This window comes from Coenobita brevimanus, chromosome 90, assembly GCF_032717465.1.
Source record: "Coenobita brevimanus isolate Jiangsu-jjx chromosome 90, ASM3271746v2, whole genome shotgun sequence".
Taxonomy (NCBI): domain Eukaryota; kingdom Metazoa; phylum Arthropoda; class Malacostraca; order Decapoda; family Coenobitidae; genus Coenobita; species Coenobita brevimanus.
Window position 1 is genome coordinate 34,011,001 of NC_137043.1, and position 19,433 is coordinate 34,030,433.

A 19,433-nucleotide genomic window follows, 5' to 3' on the forward strand; every position below is an offset into this window, starting at 1 on the left:
GTGATGACAGTGAATTGTGTGGAAGTAAATAAATCATTGTATAACAGTGCTGCAATCCCTACTTTGATGTATGGATGAGAAGCTTGGTCTTTGACAGAAATGCATGTCAAAAATGCATGGAGTGAATATTAGTTTTCTGAGCATGTGGAGTTACATGGAGAGACAGACAAACAAATGAGAAAGTTCATTAGTGTTATGTTAATGTGGATGTATTGGAAAATGTCGGAAGTACTCTGGAGTGTTTGGCCATGTGGAATGAATGGAGAAAGAGATAGGCAAGGAAAGTCAGTGGTAGTGAGGTAGAAGGGAGAGGGGAAGAAGTATATTAATGAGGGGGTTTGAATTGGAGGGAAGGCATCCTGATGGCAGGGATAAGATGACACACTGTAGAGGTGCTTTGTTCATAGCTACCCACAGTAGGTTAAGGTGTCTGGCCATCAGGAGACAGATGAGAGACATTCTACTATAATGACTGGCAATAACTTCTCCATATATATATAGAGAGAGAGAGAGAGATATTCAGGTATATAGATACTGAAGATATAAAATGCTCAGAAAAGTTAAAAATAACAAGCTGAGAAGTGGGAAGAAGGAAAGATAGGACAACAGTTTGCTTCTCTCAAAACTAATTAAACTCTGCTAGTCTGCTCTCACCTGTGGATAGAAAAATTCTGAGTGCTAAATTGAATTTATTGAGGAATTTCATGTTAGATGTGTTGTAATTTGTCACTAACATTTGAACTCAAAAGAGCATGCTGAAAAGCACTGATAACATGAGTATATGGGCTAGGTCTAATTGATATAATGTGTCAGAGAAGAAAAATAGTATGCTACACTGGATATCCATGACATTTGTACTCTTGTTTTCTAAATCGAATTGACAGTGCCACGAGACTAATTATTTACATTAAGACTAGAATAACTAATATCGTCTATACTTCCCCAGTATCTTAGTAACATAGCCACACACGATAGGAATCCTATTCATATATAAACATTCATAATACCTCGTATGATTTCACCTTTTCAGAGGGATGGCTGTGGAATGTTATAAGACACTGTACAACTGCTTTCACCAAATAAATGTACTGTATCTTCATTGGTGACAGCCACTGACAGCAGATGTATGCCGGAAATCACGTTTGAACTGCCCGCGCCAGGTAAGTATGGTGCAAGGATTGGAGGCTACGGTCAGGTTCTTGGCGAAATTGTAGTTTAGCACTCGTTAAATGCTCTTAGCTAACGAAAAAATAGTAATATAATAGGGTATCCCTTAGGCGTAGATGGTTGTGGTTGTATTAAGTATCATGCCGAAGTAAGCGAAAGAACCTAAAACACGTGGTATCAAGTCGAGTTGCGTAAACAGAGGAAAAAGAAATCGAACTGGGGAAAGAAACTGCGTGTTTTTGGTGATTTTTGCAAAGCAGGTGGGTTGTCATGTAATGTACATTGCCTGTGCGCATGTATGAATTAATATTTTGTTATGTGAGTACAATTTTCATCACGAATTTTATTTGAAGTTCTATAGGCAAGCTTAAAACAAAAGTTCCCGCCATGCATCGCCTTAGGTAAAGAGGCCTCAAGTTCCCTCGACTTAAAAAAAAAAAAAAATCCAGAGGAACATGTAATTAAGTGGTAAAATAAGCTGCGGAAGTCAAGGGAAACTACAGTATTAAGAATTCCTGTGTAAAGCATTGGCTACCCCGATGATCAGTGAATTGGGGTTTAGTGGCTGAAGTTCTTGATTAGTTACAGACCGCATCAGTTTACACCCATAGATAGATAGTGGATATTATGCAAACCAAGCCAAATGGGACATACAGTACCTTAACCAAGAAAACAACATCCCATGGTATATCTTTGTTACTGTTGCATCATTGCACCATCAGAAACCGATCTCGGTTCTCTTCAGTCCAGGGATCCTCGTTTTAGTTTTTCTGGCAAAAGCTGGATAGTTTTATTCATAGGTGAGATCCCTGGGCTATGGATGATAGAAATGGACCCAGAATTCCTCTGGCTTGGGGATGTTTTTATTTTATTTTTTATATTAACCCTAGTTCAGCGGCAGACTTCACAAGAGGCACAGTGAAAGTCTGTATGGTCCAAACTGCAAACCTAATATGAGCTACAAGTTTCATTCTTTGCCACACAGGCACGACTTTTCCTTATTTCCCATTGAAATTAATCTGTCACAGGTTACTAGCTGCGGAGATTGCTCTAGGTACCTGGTACAATGAAGTTTTTAAATTCTCTCTGCAAAGTATGTAAGGTAGTGACATTTATATCACATACTGTCACCCAAATGAAGTTACCACCAAGAGCAAAACTTGCTGCCAAGCTCCAAGTGCATGTCTTACCATACTTTTGGCATAATTTCAAAATTTCCACTAATGTTAGGTTTAGATAATTTCAGTTAAGTTAGGATAGATTAGGTTTAACAAGTTAAGACATAGACTGGGATTTGGCTGATAGGCATTCAAGGACTCAAGGTTAATCCTGGGTGGTTAAAATTAGGAGGGTCTAGGGGACAAAGCCCCCCAGTCAGGATAAGTTAGGTTAGGCTAGATCATTAAGTTTCAGTAGATTTGAATATTTGATGCACTGATGTGTCCCATGGGTGAGATCGTCAGTAATCAATGTATCAAGTTGGTTGGAGTCAGCCACAGGCAGACTGGCAGCTTCCTTAAGTATGTGCACACCCTTGATATTGAACTACAGTAAAGTCCTGTAATCCAAATGGCAGGGGAGCGAGAGACTTGTGGACTAGCTACTAGTTTTTTCGGACTATTGGAGGGACCTCTGAAAACATTAGAAATATGTATGTGATCATTAAATAAACCTAAAATTATATGGGTTATTGTTTTACTCACCAAAAATGCATAGAACTGTGGATGAATATTTGCAGGCAGGTACATCCAAGTCGAAGAGCAAGTCCAAGCTAGATAGAACCTTAGATAAAGCCCAGAAAAATTCAAAAAATTTCACCTTGAAGAATTCGGAGTGTTAGGATATTCGAATTATTGGTTTTTGGATTGTAGGACTCTTACTTTAATTGGTACCAGACCCTTAACGTTAAAGCTAAACATCATACTTTTCTATCTGTCTATCTATCTATTGCCAGACGTCTTAATCCCATTCGGGGTGGCCACAAACAAATCACCACATCGCCCTGTCCCCCGCTGTTTCACTGCCCTGCTCCCAATTCACACCCCCCTCTCTCATATACCTCTCCACCCCATCCCTCCATCTCATCCTCAGCCTCCCCCTCCCTCTCCACCCCTCCACCTCACTCACATACACTCTCTTCGTCAGCCTTTCACCCTCCATCTTCTCCACATGGCCAAACCACCTCATTGTTTTCCTCCTAACCCTTCCTATCACATCCACATCCACACCACAATGCTCCTTTATATCCTCATTTGTCAGCCTGTCTCTCCATGTGCCTCCACAGACTCCTCTTAAATAACTCATTTCCACTGCTCTCACTCTTGACTTGTGTCCTTTTCAGTACGCCGCCTGGGAATACCAGATGCTGTTGGCATCCCTACGTCAAGTGGGGTTGGTGGAGGATTAGTGCCCCTCCCTGTAAAACAATTAACTCTAAGCCCTTGGCCACCCTGACTGGGATACATGGCATCTGGCAATGTAATGTAATGTATGTAATTATCTCCCACAGGCCCAAAGGCCTAAGGTACAAAGATGAACACTGCAGCCATTGTGAATGTACTTTGATAACTTTGAGCTCTTGGTAATTTGTACATCCAAATAAAGGCTGAAAGCTAGGTGTAAATTTGTGCATAACCTAATCTATACAGCACCAAATATTTGCGTATTTCTTATTTACATACTGTATTTTTTTCTTCTCCAGATCTGTTGTTTCTGAATCTGAGCTTAGTTATTGCAAGAAAGTTGAGATGCCAAATACAAGGAAAAGAACAAGGGGAACTGATGTGAAGGTTAGTTTCCTGGTGTATTGTTTTCAGCATCAGGTTTGTTAAATTATTGTTTGTGGTGAAAGAAGGGAGAAACTTCAGGATTATTCATTTTTGTATACTGTACAGTACTGTAGACCTTGAGTAAATCAGTGAATGGAATGAGTGATTTTAATGGCTTGGAAATGTTAGACCCATTTTTTTTTTTTTTTTTTTTTTTTTTCTCCAGGTAATTATTTTTATTTTTTCCAGTTGGGCTGGTTGGCTGGTGAAAGATTAAAACATGCAGAATATCGTAGCACGTACAAGATATAGCTTTGATTTGTGTACTAGAATGATAGCATTATTTTTTTTTTTTTTTTTTTTTTTTTTTTTTTTTTTTTTTTTTTTTTTTTCAAGGATATGCTTTTTCAATACAAATACCTGTAACCAAGTCTGCATTATACTGTAGTATGGCAGAATACATCTTGATGCACCCAAAGACCCATATTTGCTCAAAGAGGTCATTGAGGAACTTTAGGAATAAAGAATATAATACTGTACTTAGTTACATTCCAATACACGTCAGTGAAGAAAGATGGTGAATTGGACTGCCATTTAACAGATTTGTATCAAGATGTGAGATACAGATATTTCCACTGACAACATTATTTTATGGTCCCTTACCAAATTTTAGCTATATGTAAGCATTTGTAGCATAGTTTCCTGAGAATTTTGTGTGTAGCTGCTTTCAGAAACTTTTTGATAGAAAATTAAACATCCTCATTGGAGCAGAAAATCCACTGTGCTTGTAAAATCCTTCTTAAATCCTCTTTGAAAATTAAATCTGATGGTAAAGATAGTCCTCATTTTAAGTCAGGGATGTGTTCCAAAGTATTTGTGCTTTATTTGGTTCTGTAAGCGTGGGGAACTGGGAATCAACTTCAGCTGAATAGATAGCAGTGAAACTTTGATATACCTACAGTATGCACCTTTTTTGTAATTTACTTTGAACTTGACAGAAATAAAGAACATTATAAAATGTACCTGCAACTTAAAATGAGGCCTTACTACCAGGACATATCATTTTTGGTACCCCATGGAGGGTCATGTGGAGCATCCTGTTGCACTTAAAATGAGGGCTTACTACCAGTACATATCATTTTTGATGCCCCATGGAGGGTGTTGTGGAGCATCCTGTTTCACTGGATGTGAGGGCTTCTTTCCCACAGTGCAGTAATCCCTTGCTGTAATGGACCCGAATATAGTGGATGTGAAATTTAACTGACACTTCAAAGGCCACAGAATTTCCGTCAGCTATAACAAACGATGTATGTTAAATGGGCTCCAGCCTGGCCTGAAATTGTCTTTTTCCCATCATGATTGTAGAGTTGCAATAACAGACTACAGTACCGTAGAGTAATACTGTACTAGTCATGAAGAAGTACTATGACAAGAATATGAAATAAGTTGCAAAAGGGTAAAATTATGGGCATGGTGCAAAATGGGTATAGAGTATATTTTTGGTTGTTGAATATGCTGTTGTATTCATTTACTGTATTTTCAAACATGTGCTTGAAATCCCTCCTTGGGGGGGGGGGTGAGACAATCAGATATAATGGACTATCAGTTTTATGGTATCAGGCATTCCCTCAGTTAGTCTGTTACCGGTATATCGAGGGTCTATCCATCCATCCATCATCCAATCCTACATTGCCCCATGAGGAGCGTAGTAGTCTGGGGCTAGGCAGCTGGTCTCGTCATTTAAGATGAGAGTGACCAGCCTCACTCATCCCTGAGTGGCATTACATGAGCAATCAACCCCAACCACCCCTTGGATATAAACCTTCACTGGCTCAATCCGACTGGAATGCAATAATTACTGTACATTATTACAGTACGTAACTGCTTGTGTGTGAGTTGTTGTTGTTGTTGAGTTACCTCAGTCTTTCTGGCTGAGCAAACCTATCAACTGCAGGCAAGTGCAGGGTCAGCCTGTATGTTGAACTGATACTGCACTGTGGCAGACAGTATGGTACCTTGCCACAGCAAGGCACAGGGGATAATGTGAAGGTTTGGTTCCAGGATGGATACCACGTTTGCATCTCCACTCAGTTAAGAGGGGCATCCTGTTATTTGGCAATATGGTTACCACCCAGTGTTGTTAATTGTTTCCTATGTTGGATGAAACCACTAGTCTTGTTTGAAGAGTTACCTTGTTTAGAATGAAGAGTAATAAAAAGTGACAGGAAGGATGGGAGAAATAGAAATTGAGGATGGACACAGATAAAGAATGATAACAGTGAAGGAAGAAGTAGGCAGCACTACATCCAGTAAGTGGATATTGGTCACCACCACCCTGCTTAAGCAGTACATATGCCTGCTAAAATTGGAACGATACAGAAAAGATTAGCATATGTGTGAGTGATGGTTCTGAATCTTTCCTCTCCTTTTAGAAGATGGAAATTCTGTTGATCATCATTACTCAGTTGTTTGTGTTGTGAGTGATATTTCAGAATTTTTCCACCACTATCAATTATGTAGGAAGATGGAAAATGATGTTGTGTCACTTTGCAGGCTGTCCTTGTTATAGGTCAGAGATGTTTTGTAAAATATTGAACCTTTTTTTATACCTGTGGTTGTGTGTTTTCAAAGTAGCTACTGCAGATCAGTTTTATAGGTAAGGCAAAAAAGTGGCTATATTTCCTTATTTACTGAGGAATTGACAACATAAAAGAGCATAGAAAGGACAGCATACTGTACAGTAAGGACTTACTGTAGTAGGAAATTATAGTATATTTGGATGTGAATACTTTATGGGGTTATATGTGTGATTACCAATTATTTTTCATGGTAAAGAAAGCCTTACTTTTGTGTATTGTTGACTGACAGGAAAACTTGAATGTAGTGCGTAATGTACTGACACCCAAGCGCAGGTCACGTTCAGTACTAGAAGAGGTCAAAGAGTCATCCTCAAAACATGCCAAGGTAAGTAGTAATAGACCACTGGATAGTGTTTTGAGTTCCTCACTGCAATTTCATAGTATCATTAATTCAATATTGGAAGTATTGCTTTATCATGATGATCTGTGAGATGGTAAAATTGGTAATTAACGATAGCCATTGTCGTTCTTAACCACTTGCAGCATGAGATGCCTTTTCATGTAAACTCTGGGTACCTCCAGATAATTGAGGTTTATCATCCACAGTGAACATGACATTCAGTTCTTTATCGCAGTACCAGTTTGCAGTGTCTATCAAGAGTGTGGTGCTTACTGTAAAACATAGTTACTGAAGTAAATACTAAAAATCTGGATGGTGCCTTGTGTGTGTGTGTGTGTGTGTGTGTGTAAACTGCATCTGAATCAGCAGATTTGATTCAAACCTGAGCATTGAATAAACTTCTCATTGAATAAACTTCTTTCTCTGATGTCAATATGAAGCAGATTTTGTTTTCTGAAGTTTGTTCTGTTATTGTTTCTCATAGGTGGTTATTCTGTTTTTGCCTTTTTTTCCACCGCTGTTATAGAATCCAAGACTAGTTACAGCTGAAATGATATTATTTGCCAAATGATGTAGTAGTCTGTCCACTTTGCGTATAGATAAGACCCAGACTGATTAATTCATAATGCATTTTTGTCCTTTTGTTATATTCAATACATTTACAGCGACCAGTGCTTTCTGATGACGAGGATGATGATACAGTGATGAAAAAGGCCAAGTTGGATGCTACTCCAGTGATGAAAAAGATCAAGTTGAAAGATGAGATAGGCCAAAATGTCTCATCACGAAGGACACGCCGAGGCCAGATGGTGAATAGATCAAAGGACAACTCTGTTACCTCAGTACAGTCTCAGGAGATAAAGCAACAGGTCAAGGTGGAGACGCATGAGAATGAAGAGGAGGTGAGTTGCTGTTTAGGGGAACCGTGATTGTCATGACGTACTACAGTTCCTGCTATTATCCTTCTCATGTTAGGGACACTGGTACCCTTGTCACTTTAATTTGGCCTAGTATTGTCAGCTCCTCATCTTGAATACCAAATTGTAACAGCACATGAAGACAAGAATATGATGCTAGTCACAGAATGCTATGGTATTGATGTACAGCCATATTATTGTTATATATATTGTTATATTCTGAGGGTGAGAGACTGACGAAGAGAGGGTATGTGAGTGAGGTGGAGGGGGGAAGAGGGAGGGGGAGGCCGAGGTTGAGATGGAGGGATGGGGTGGAAAGGTATATGAGAGAGGGGGGTGTGAGTTGGGAGCAGGGCAGTGAAATGGCGGGGGACAGGGCGACGTGGAGGTGATTTGTTTGTGGCCACCCCAAACGGGATTGAGGCGTCTGGCAATAGATAGATAGATTGATAGATTCTGCCATTGAGTTATGTGCAATAATCTGCAAAAGGACAATAATATGGGCCACTGGAGGGCTTTGGCATATCTCTCATGGGCAAGATTTTGTAGTTTGTACCTTGAATTTTCAGGCAGAAGTGTTATGCAATTTTATGATATGTTTGGCTAACTGTCATCTCATTCCCATCCTTTAAGTTGATCCCAGAAACAGAGGAAGAGTAACTGTTATGAACGAAGTTTCTGCACGTCCTTACACACATACATTGGCTTTAGCATCTGACAAAGGCTCAGACTAATTTAGAAAAACTCATTCTTGATGCAGAAAACAAGTGCATGGCCAACATTGGTTAAGTCAGGAGGAGGAGAGATGAATATCAAAAGTTCCACATCACACACAAATGATGGTGAACAGGGTGTACAGGTATTGGGCTAATTGGCAACTCTCTTAGGCTCTGACTACTGTGTTGTGCTTGAATAGTTGCCAGTTTCCTGCCAAAGTGGAAACGTTCAATTGCTGTAATTCCATAACTATGATAAATTGAACAAAAATATTTCATGGATGGGTGTACCGTGCCATTTCCAAGACATTACTGCACAATACAGTACATTTTGTGAGGCTCACTAAAATTGCCAGATATTGTAATTGCACCACGAGAGATTTTGCAACCACCCTTAGCTACAGTTCACTGCTTAAACAGTTTTAGTCTGATGTCTACCAGTTTGATGGAATAGGTCAAGGTCAAAGGTAAGGTCAGAATTTGACCCCTATGTGTTTTAGTTTACAGTACTAGTAGTTACTTGATGATTGTTAGTATCAGTTGTGTGTGCCTTTGGTAGTTATGAATCCATCTACAGTGTTAAGTGAAGAGTTACTGCACTTTTGCATTTTGCGGCTGTATGATCATGTGCACTATAAAAAAAAAAAAAAAAAAAATGGACACGTTTTTGGAAAAGCGTACCATTCATTCATGTTTTCATTGCACAGTTTTAATTTAATGAGTATAATGCTGACTGAAAGGGGGAGAAATGTGTGTGTACCATATTTAGCTATGAAATAAAATAGCTTTAGCTCCTTGTTTATGATGATGTGGTTTAGTCTTGCCACTACCAGATTTTATTCAACTTAGGAAAGGCCTTTTAAATTGGAGGGGTTTGTTAAGGCAATATTGTATCCCTCAGATCAGATTTTATCATAAACTGAATCAAATCATCAGGAAACGGTTAGAATAAATTTAAAAATACATCTCGGCACAGTTCATGAAGAACAGTTCATGATTTTAACATCTTCCCTAGGTGATTGAAGATGTGAATGCTATGGGTCTGTCACCATACGAGTTGATGATTCAGCAGAATATTGCTGAGAAGCGCAAATTCTTGGATTCTTTGGGTATATTCAAAGTGAAAGAAGAGTTGAAGGAGAGTCTGCCTCGTCCTGCCAAAAAGACGACTCCTTACCGAGGCATTGCCAGAAGCCCCTCACCCTCGCGCCCGTATGTATGACTTACTTATATGTTGAAAGCACTCATTATAATGTGACCTAGCTTGTGATTTTTTTTTAAATTATTATTTCCCTCTCATTAAACAGCAGTTGCATTCATAATAAGTTGATGGCTTTTGGTAGTTGTGAACAGTAATGACTGTCTGACAAGTGTATGTGGCATGCATGTGCAGTATAAAGAATAATACCAGCAAGGGAAGGTGGAGGGGCTGATAGTTAGGCATTTGAAGTGGAGAGCCAAGTATCTAGGATCCCATATCATTTGACATGCTGTTGATGGTTCTTCTTTCATGATTTCTATATCCTCCTCATTCCTGTTCCCCCCCCCCCCTTTTTTTAAATACTGTATCATCTTATTTCTGAATGATTTTTTGGCTCATTCCACTGAAAATGCTGCTGTTAGTTCTCCTGTTTACCATGTTCTGCCCTATCTTGCAGTTGGTAATTTGGATTGAGATGATGATAATAGTCTTTTTGTATTTGTTGGCATTGGCACAGTTATTTGTGATATTTGGTTGGACGACCAGTATTTAGACTGAGGATCCTATCGCTGGGCCTCTACTCCTCTAGTGGGGATATAAAGGATGATGATGGATGAATGTAATGTTATTAATTTTGTTGATGCAGTTATTTGTTCCTCGACAGAGCAATGCTGCAGTGAAATCTGAGGCAGCAACACCTCACACATGAATGGGCATTGAGCAATAGTTGGTAGTAGGTGTCACTCCAGGTTCATCTGCATGTGAACCCAGTAGACCATAGTTTGAAGTCACCTTTCTTCAGTCCAGCATCCATCTCTGTTCAGAGAGGGAAAGAGTTGAGAGATCTTTGTATAATCAGTCATTAGAGCAACCAGGTTTTATCAGTACCATCACATGAAGGTGTCCCTCTGTAGATCCAGTGACCATTAAAGAATTGGTTGATAGGTGGATGAATGTAGTATTATTTGTTGATACAATAATGTTTGCATGGCAGAGCTATGCTGCAGTGTAGTTTGAAGCTCACCTGAATGTGCATAACGGCTTGGATTATGACTGAATATATGGTTTTAACATTATTCGGTAATGCAGTACTGTATACTTAGGCAGAGTTGTGTTGTGGTAAAATATAAGGCAGCAACATCTTGCAGTTGAATGTCATTAAAAGATGGGATTATTGAATCAATGATTTTAAAATTATTTGGCAATCAATGACCTATGCTCTGGCAGAGTTGTACTGCGACGAAGTCTGAGGCAACAACGTCAGACACCTGATGGCCTTCACCTACCTCTCCCATCAGATACTCAGGTTGCCCTTGCTGATGAGCGAAATGACCGCACCAGGCCATCTCCAGGTTTGTGTTCAGATGTCCCTTGAGCTCCATACTGTCAGGTCACATAAGTTGCCTTTTCTGTTAATAACCTCTTAAATTTGGTGACTATCATTTAATGACCTGATGCAGCTTCAGAATGACTTTCTGAACTGTAGGAGCCAGATATAGCATTCATGAACACCTTGACCATAAATTGTCTTCACCTAGTTGAGTATAATTGTAGTGTTAGCAAAGTGTAATCATAAGTACTTGTATGTCATCATATTGAGGAAGTTAACCTACTCATGGTTAGGACCACTCAAGTTTTCTATACTAGCAGATGCCACATTACAGTAACCTCTCAAATAACGCAAGGGTTAGGTTCCTGGAGAGGTCGCTTTAGTTAAAAACGCGTTTTTTAAACAAAATTTTCCCATAAGAAACAATGGTAATATTGGGGGTTACATTCCTGGACCCTGGGAAAGTCAACTCATTTGGAGAGTTATACTACTTTATACTTAAAAGCAGCAATATTAATTTGAAGGAAAATGCACTTAAAAAACAAAAACGGTATATCTGGGGAGAAATAAACAACATTTGAGCCCTAGTTGGGCCGAAGTGTTGTTTACTTCTCCCCAGATACATACTGTTTTCATTTTTTACATGGATTCTCTTTCAGTTCGGCGTCATTCACAGCACTGTGAAAGTTCCTCAGCATTATTATTACATTAGTAGGTCGTAAAAACACTACAGTAAAAGCAACATTTTCATTATAGTAAGTAGGTCACAAACAATAACAACACACACGGCCTCACTTCATCTATGCATCACTCGTCTGCTGCTGTCCCTCCTTACCCCTCTACCCCACCTCCCGCCGCTCCTCACCCTAAATTTGTTGTCCCTCCTCGCTCTGCTGTCCTTCCTCTGACTCTCGTGCTTCTGGTGATGAAGATAACTCCCTTAAGTTTTCTGTCTTCTTCATAAAGAACTGCTCTATCTTGGTCTGAGTGGTTTTCTTCTTTCTGTTCTGCAGCATCAAGTTGTATCAATTTAGATCTACCATCACTTTCCTGGCCAAATTTTGTCCGAAAATGAGCCAAATTGCTCAGAATGGGGCCAAACTTCATTTTCAAATATTATAGTTCGAATAAAACCAGTTTAAGCAACAGACAAATAAAAAATTGTATTTATGCATAAACTGCCACACACGGTCTATCAGCTTGGGACTGTCCAAGGCGCACGCGGCTAATTTGAAATCTTCACGTACATATAAAGTCGCGTTAAATCGAGAAACCCTTGTTAGTTAAACATATCTCCTTAAATATTTGCTCGTGTTAAAACGAAAACGCATTTTTTAAACTCGTGTTATTTGAGAGGTAACTGTATTTTCTTTAGCTGAAAGTGAGTTGTAGATGCCTGAGTATTAATACTGATTCCATGTCATAGGAGCCTGAGTACAAGTAAACTGGAAAATTTTGTGTTTTAAAGTTTCTTTGCTAACTGCACATTACTAAGATTTACTAAGTCCCCATATTTTCAATACCAGTTTTTACACATTCTTGTAAAGAATTTTTTTTAAAGGTTAACTTGTACTTCCACTGTAAATTCAAGTGAAATACTGTATATAAAAAAATTATCTAGTATAATTCGGTTGCTGTATGTACAGCAACAGTGCCAGTTATATGAAGAAATTTTTGATAATTTAGTGCACACCCCTAATAGTTGCATTTTTTCCCCTTTTTTATTTATATATAGTTGTTTATTTATTTTATTTTTTATTTTTTGCTATAAAGAGTTAAACCTCACTATAACGGACTAATTGGGGCCCAAGCCATTCCAAAAAAAGTGGAGTTCTGATAAAAACGACATCTGGACTTCCTCCTGCTAATCTGGATTTATTCCAACATATCTGACGTAATTCCAGATTGCACCAACGGTTTTTAAACTGTTTTCACTACCATTACAGTACTGTTCTATGCTATACTGTACATTCAGTACAGTAATTAAATGGTATAATATATATAATGATCCTGTACTGTGCACTGATAAACATGTCTTTTATTTACCTTATTGTGGTGAACATACCTGAAGTGGTCAGGCAGTCTGGACTGCTTCTGGCTTTGTCGGACTTTTTCTGATACATAAGAATTTCATTAATTAGCTCCTCAATTCTGATAAAAGCGAATTCCAGTCTATTGAAGTCCGTTATATCGAGGTTGTACTACTGTAGTCCAAGTATATGATGATGATGATAACAGTGACTGCCTACCTCCAGTCTTGTGGCCCTGTCTTGCCTTCCACACCACTTAACATTATGCATGTGGACCACTCACTCGATGTAGGTCTGCTCATGGGTGTCTGCCCTTTCCTCTCTTCCATCCTTCTTTCCTTCTGTCCTCTTCTGTCTTTCTTTCCTTCTGTCCTCTTCTGTCTTTCTTTCCTTCATTCATTCCTTGTACGTCTGCCTACAGGTGACATTACACTCCCTCTTCTGTCTTTCTTTCCTTCATTCTTTCCTTTTCCTTCTGCCTGTGGGTGACTCCACACTGAGTGACAAGCCACATGATTTCCTGTACACCAGGAAACCATTTACATATGCTGGGTGGTAACCATATAACCAAATTATGGTGCCTGGTGGTTTAGTGGGTAATTATTGTGCTCCATTCGGATTGAGCCAGTGAAGGTTTATATCCAAGGGGTGGTTGGGGTTTATTGCTCATGTATAGTCGCTCAGGGATGAGTGAGGCTGGTCACTCTCATCTTAATTGTCAGGACCAACCGCCTAGCCCCGGGCTCCTACGCTCCTCATGGGGCAATGTAGGACTGGATGATGGATGGGTGGACAAACCTTATCATCATCATCATAAATTTTTCCTAGTAAGGATGGGATGAGGTTGGGTCAAAAGGAAAGAGAAAACTTAAAAGAGGGAGAATTATTCTAGTAAGTCCTAGCCTAAAATTTAGGATGGGTGAAGACTGAATGGTACTTTATGTAGATTAATTTAAAGTAAGATATGCTACTGGTTCCTGAGTGAAGGGCGAATAGCACATAAAGAAATTGATTTCTTTCATCAAGGTAACTTGATAATGAATCATGAGTCACTAAATGAAGATTAGGTGTTAAATTATTGGCAGCTGAATGTTGAAGCTATTTTTAACTGGGACTGACTCAGAATGATTCGATGACAGGGCCAGCCCCAATAGTGGAGTACTGCCGTAAATCTGACCAAGAAGCCTGGGAAAATTTCCTGCCAGAGGTTAAGGAAGCACTGACAGGGAATGTTAGCACGGATCATTCCTGGGCTGGCAGCATTATCAGGTGAGTGTTTGTTCCTTGTATAATTATCCACCTGCATGTCATCCAGTTGCAGGTTGTTAATTTTGCTCCTGGTATTACCAGATAACTTTGTTTAGCTGTGAAGAGAAATTTTTAACTGGAGAGGTTATAGAATTCATGTACTGTATACCGTATAGCTCTTTACAACAAGACCCATGTCCCTATGCTCCTAATGGGGCAAAAAAAAAAGAAAAGTACAGTATTTTAATCTGCATAAAGATAGTCTGTTAACATTCTTGTCTGTTGATCAGGTTTATATGTTTCCCCTTTGTTTATACCACCAGTAATATAGAAAACATTGTGATATTTTAGAGTACATCTCCCACTTGTAATGAAAACTGCTGTACTGTATTATTGGGAGTTGGAGCTTGCCCAGGTTTTCACCCAGCCTTCTTCTCTTCTGGCAGTGTGGTTGAAAGGATGAAGAAGATGCAGATACGTGAAGAGTGGGTGGTAAAGGCTGTCCCGTGTCGCACGTTTGCCATTCAGATTCACCCCACCGTGGCTAAAACGCTTGTTCTTGTAGGGGCTAAGTGGGGTGAACTGGGTGAGTAGCTGTGAGCCGCATGAGGGTGATTTAAAGAAACTTGAGATTGGAACAAAACTCTATTCCTAATAAGTTTATTGCCCTGAAGAGACCAGCAGGTCTCTAGTTTTTTCCCTAACTTCTATTTCTCTGTAGTTTGTCTATCCATCTGTCTATAGCCAGTGCCATAATCTTGTAAAGGGTAGCCGTTCGTCTTTGAGTTGTGTTACGTGGAGGGGCACTAACCCTCTGCCAACCCACGTGTTGACATGTAGGGAACACATATGAATTGGTATATGGTTACCACCCATTGTTGTAATTGGTCTTGACTTACAGGAAACCATTAGACTTGTCACTCAGTGTAAAGCCACCTGAAAAGGGAAGAAGAGTAATAAAAAATGACAGGAAAGATGGGAAAAATTGGAAGAGAGGAGGGCAGACAGAGATAAAGAAGGGTAAAGGTGAAGGAAGAAGTAGGCAACACTACATCAGGTGAGTGGATGATGGTGTTCACATGAACTTGGAGTTGCAACAAGAACAATCCTCATACAGAAGACCTTCGTTATACAATAAACCAGTATTCAGTGAATTGATTATATATTGCAGAGGAGGTGGGGTCTTTTTCCAGTTGCTATATAACATTTTTGCTTACACAGTTATTACGATCTTGGACGAAACCTCCCTTGTCAGTGTATGAGAGGCCTGTAGCCAGACTTTTCAAGAGGAAGTGGGGGTCATATTCTGCTGAATCTGGACTTGCATAGCAGCTGGCTCGTCTAAGTTCAGGTGCATGCTTGCTGTAGGGGTTCAGGTGTATACATAAGCAATATTGAGAAGCAGCACAAAACTTCTGAATGATGGAGAGTGACTCTTTTTGCACTGATTTTAAAAAACAGACTGTGAGAAAGGGAGCCTTTAGGCAGGTGGGGGGGGGATTGTCCTACCCTCATGACCCTCCCCCCCCCACAGGCCTGCATGATCGTTATTTTTTCTTATACAGTCACTGACCTGTAAGCTTACTGTCACTGTTTTTTCCAAGATGGCCTTTGAACTTGGTCAGTGTCGGTTTTATTAGTGTCACTGATGGAACAGTAGTATTGTGTTGGAGTTCATGCATGCATCTCTCTCTCTCTCTCTCTCTCTCATATGTGTGTGTGCATATATATACTGTATATATATATATATATATATATATATATATATATCATCATCATCCGGACCTCCTTTCCCACCCAAGGACAGGGTGAGGAGTAGCAATGTCCAGACAGCCCAAACTTGCCCAGTCCAATGGGCCACACTTCCATTCACTCATCATTCAAGCCCCCGGAATCCTGGCTCTATCAGATATCCCCCAAACATTCGCCACGTTCTGTAGCTTCACACACACTATCCAATTGAGTCAATCTGGACACTCTCAAGCACACAAGGGGTGCCAGAATCCCTGATCACTCACTTCTCCTCACAACATTCATCCAGCCAGCTCGATCTCTTGTCAGTTCCCAAGCTTCACCAACTTCCAAACCTCTCTTCCACACACACTCATCCACCATAATCTCTCCACCTTCTCCTTGGCCTACCTCGCCTCCTCCCTCCTTCAAATTCGTTCAGATATAACTTTTTCACCACTCAGTTGTTATCCATTCTCTCCACATGACCATACCATCTCAGTACACTATTTTCGATTCTGGTGTCCACCGACTTCCTCACTCCGCACCTTTCACATATCACAGTGTTTCATATCCTGGCCACCCTCTGTACTCCACATACATTCATCAGCAGTCCCATCTACATTGCTTTTACTCTTGACTTTTCATTTTCATGCCACATCATAGTCTCACATCCATATGTTAAAGGTGGCACTAACACTCCCTCATGTAAGCTTCGTGCAGCTGCAACACTCAGGCCCCTGTTTCTTATCAAGGCCTTCATTGTACCAGCTACTTTTCTTCCTTGTGTCACTCTGCTTTCAACTTCTTTTGCATATTTTCCTCTCTTTTCTATCACTGTACCCAAGTATTTGAACTCTCACCAATTCCAGTCTCTCTCCATTCACTATAACATCACACTGGGAGTCACCTTCTCTCTCAATAACCATCACTTTACTCATTTCAACATTTACTCCCAAGGCACGACACTCACAGACATCAGCAAAACTCTGCACTAGATAGATATAGATAGATAGATATAGATATACAGTATATGCTACTACTAGGTGATTTGACCTTTTTTTTTTTTTTTTTTTGAGAGAGAGAGCTCTCTGCTACTGAAGGAATTTATGAAAGCTTTATCTAGCCCCTTCAGTTCTAGATGAGTATCTTAACCCCCCCCTCTGCAAGAGCCATTCATAACATCCATACCCCTAGCTGCAGGCAGTGCCAGAGCTGTTCCTAAACGGCCTAAGATTTTAAAAATTGGCAAAAATTGAGATATTGACAGAGGAGGGAAATAATTACTCTACACTCAGTTTTGAATGTGGGGCATCCCGGGAGACCACTATGAGTCACCCAGAGCACATCCCGTACATGCGCACTGCCCCCGCATCGTCAGCTTTGACTGCGTACAAAAAAAAATAATAGGAAAAATTTAAATATTGAGAGAGGCTGGAAATATTTACCTGGTGTTCAGCTTTGAATGTAGCAGATCATAGGAGACCACTGTGAGTCACCCAACAGGAGATATTGATAGAGACTGGAGATATGTACCAGGGGTCAGAATTTGAATATGGTGGGACATATGAGTCACCTAGTGCTCGTCCTACACTGTCGACCTTGGGTCGCCCCAGTTCACCTTTGACCGTGGTTGAGAGAGCACTGTGGCAGGGTGAAGCTGTTTCCAAGACGAAATCAACAGCATTCTCTTTGGTTTTCCCTATGATAGGGGCTCCAACTCCTTTTCTGATGATGTGGCCGATAGGTGTTCACGAGTGAGGCCCAAAATCAACCTTCCTGGCCTCTGTTATTACCAGTTTGGATGCTTTGATGAGTTTTGCATCAAACCTAACCTATCTAGGCCATAAACAAGAAATCGAAAATTGGCCGGCACTGAGGGGGTAAGAGGTGCTAAAGTCACCAGCAGAGAGGGGGTTAAACTGACAACTCTTCTGGAGTTAGAAGGGAAAAAAATAGATATTGTGTCCTTTGGCTGAAGGGGTTACAAAAGATCACTGTATATAAAAATAGATTTGTATGAGCTGTTGCTCAGTGGGTTAGAGCGCTCCGCTCTGACCGAAGGGTCAGAGGATCTAATCCACCCAAGGGTCATTGGTAGACATCAGGAAGGGCATCCGGTCATAAAATGCTACACACTTGAGTCCAAAGTCCTCTACCCAGGGGCAACTCCTTAGCGCTTCGGGGATACCTGGCATAAAACCAAATTATATTATTATATTATTATATGAGAAGTCACAGCTTGGGTATTGAACCTGGAAGCTAACATGAAACCGAAAGGGAGAGTGGAAATTACAATAGCAACTCCTCCCACAGTGTTTGGTTTAAGGCTGTGCTTGTTAAGAATTGGAAAAAAATGTTTCAGAAAGTGAGTGTATAAGACACACCCTTTGTTTCTCATTTGATCTCATTCATCATCTTTGTACAGGTGTGTGGGATGTGAACCGGGAAGATGACAGCAATGGAGCACACTATTTTAACCCTCACAGCCGCCCAATCAATTGTTTAACAGTGGACCCCTCACAGCCATCCCTTGTCTACACCACCAGTTATGATGCAACTTTGAGGACCACCAACATGCAGGCCGGCATGGTTCAGGAGGTAAGATTGTTTCGTTTCACCCTTTCTGCCTTACTTATTCAGTAGAGCATTATCTTTTTGCCATTTATTCTAAAATTATTGTTTCTGTCACTTCATCCTTCTAAGCTTTCATAAGAAAGTAGTGTAGTGAAAAGTTCTACATATCCCAGACAGGTATGCAGAGAGTATGGGAGCAAGTGTGTGTGTGAGGCCTAGACCTTCTCTCGAAAATATTTATGATAGTAGTGTACTACCATTTTTTTCCTGCACATGGTGCCAGAGAAGCATTGGAAAGGTATATACAGGAAGTATTTATTTATTTGTTTGTTTTTTATTATATTTTTCTACAACTGGCTTGAGGGGAATGGCTTGCTGAAGTCACATTGCTACCCGTAATCTGTTTGATCATTTTCCCACAACTTACATTACCATTTGTTTGGAAAAAGGTGTGGTATTGAGATTACATACGTGATTTATAACGATGACTCGTGTGTTTTTGTTTCATGTTGTTTTATATATTGAGTGGTTGTTGGGGGTGCTCACCTTCCACTCACTTGATGTACTCGTAGTGTTGCCCTAGGATGCCTGCCCTTTCCTGTTCTCCATCATTCCATCCTTTCTCTTCTGTCTTTCTTTCATTCCTCATCCTTCTATCTATGGGTGATGCTGCGCTGAGTGATAACCCAAATGGTTTCTTGTACACCACGAAACCTTTAATGATGCTGGGTGGTAGCCATTAACCAAATTATGGCGCCTGGTGGTTTAT

At 40.1% G+C, this 19,433-nt stretch overlaps 1 protein-coding gene across 1 annotated transcript in view; it reads left to right on the plus strand.

The window, feature by feature from the left end:
• The first annotated feature begins 1,365 nt into the window (after nucleotides 1-1,365).
• LOC145411562 (WD repeat-containing protein 76-like) overlaps nucleotides 1,366-19,433 on the plus strand; it is a 34,330-nt gene continuing 16,262 nt past the window's right edge. Inside the window, exons 1-9 of the mRNA XM_080281569.1 lie at nucleotides 1,366-1,427; nucleotides 3,869-3,956; nucleotides 6,804-6,899; nucleotides 7,580-7,816; nucleotides 9,563-9,759; nucleotides 10,976-11,100; nucleotides 14,248-14,377; nucleotides 14,803-14,942; nucleotides 18,516-18,688. Coding sequence (XP_080137695.1) covers nucleotides 3,915-3,956; nucleotides 6,804-6,899; nucleotides 7,580-7,816; nucleotides 9,563-9,759; nucleotides 10,976-11,100; nucleotides 14,248-14,377; nucleotides 14,803-14,942; nucleotides 18,516-18,688 — 1,140 coding nt within the window. The 5' untranslated portion in view covers nucleotides 1,366-1,427; nucleotides 3,869-3,914. The remainder of the gene's footprint in view (nucleotides 1,428-3,868; nucleotides 3,957-6,803; nucleotides 6,900-7,579; nucleotides 7,817-9,562; nucleotides 9,760-10,975; nucleotides 11,101-14,247; nucleotides 14,378-14,802; nucleotides 14,943-18,515; nucleotides 18,689-19,433) is intronic.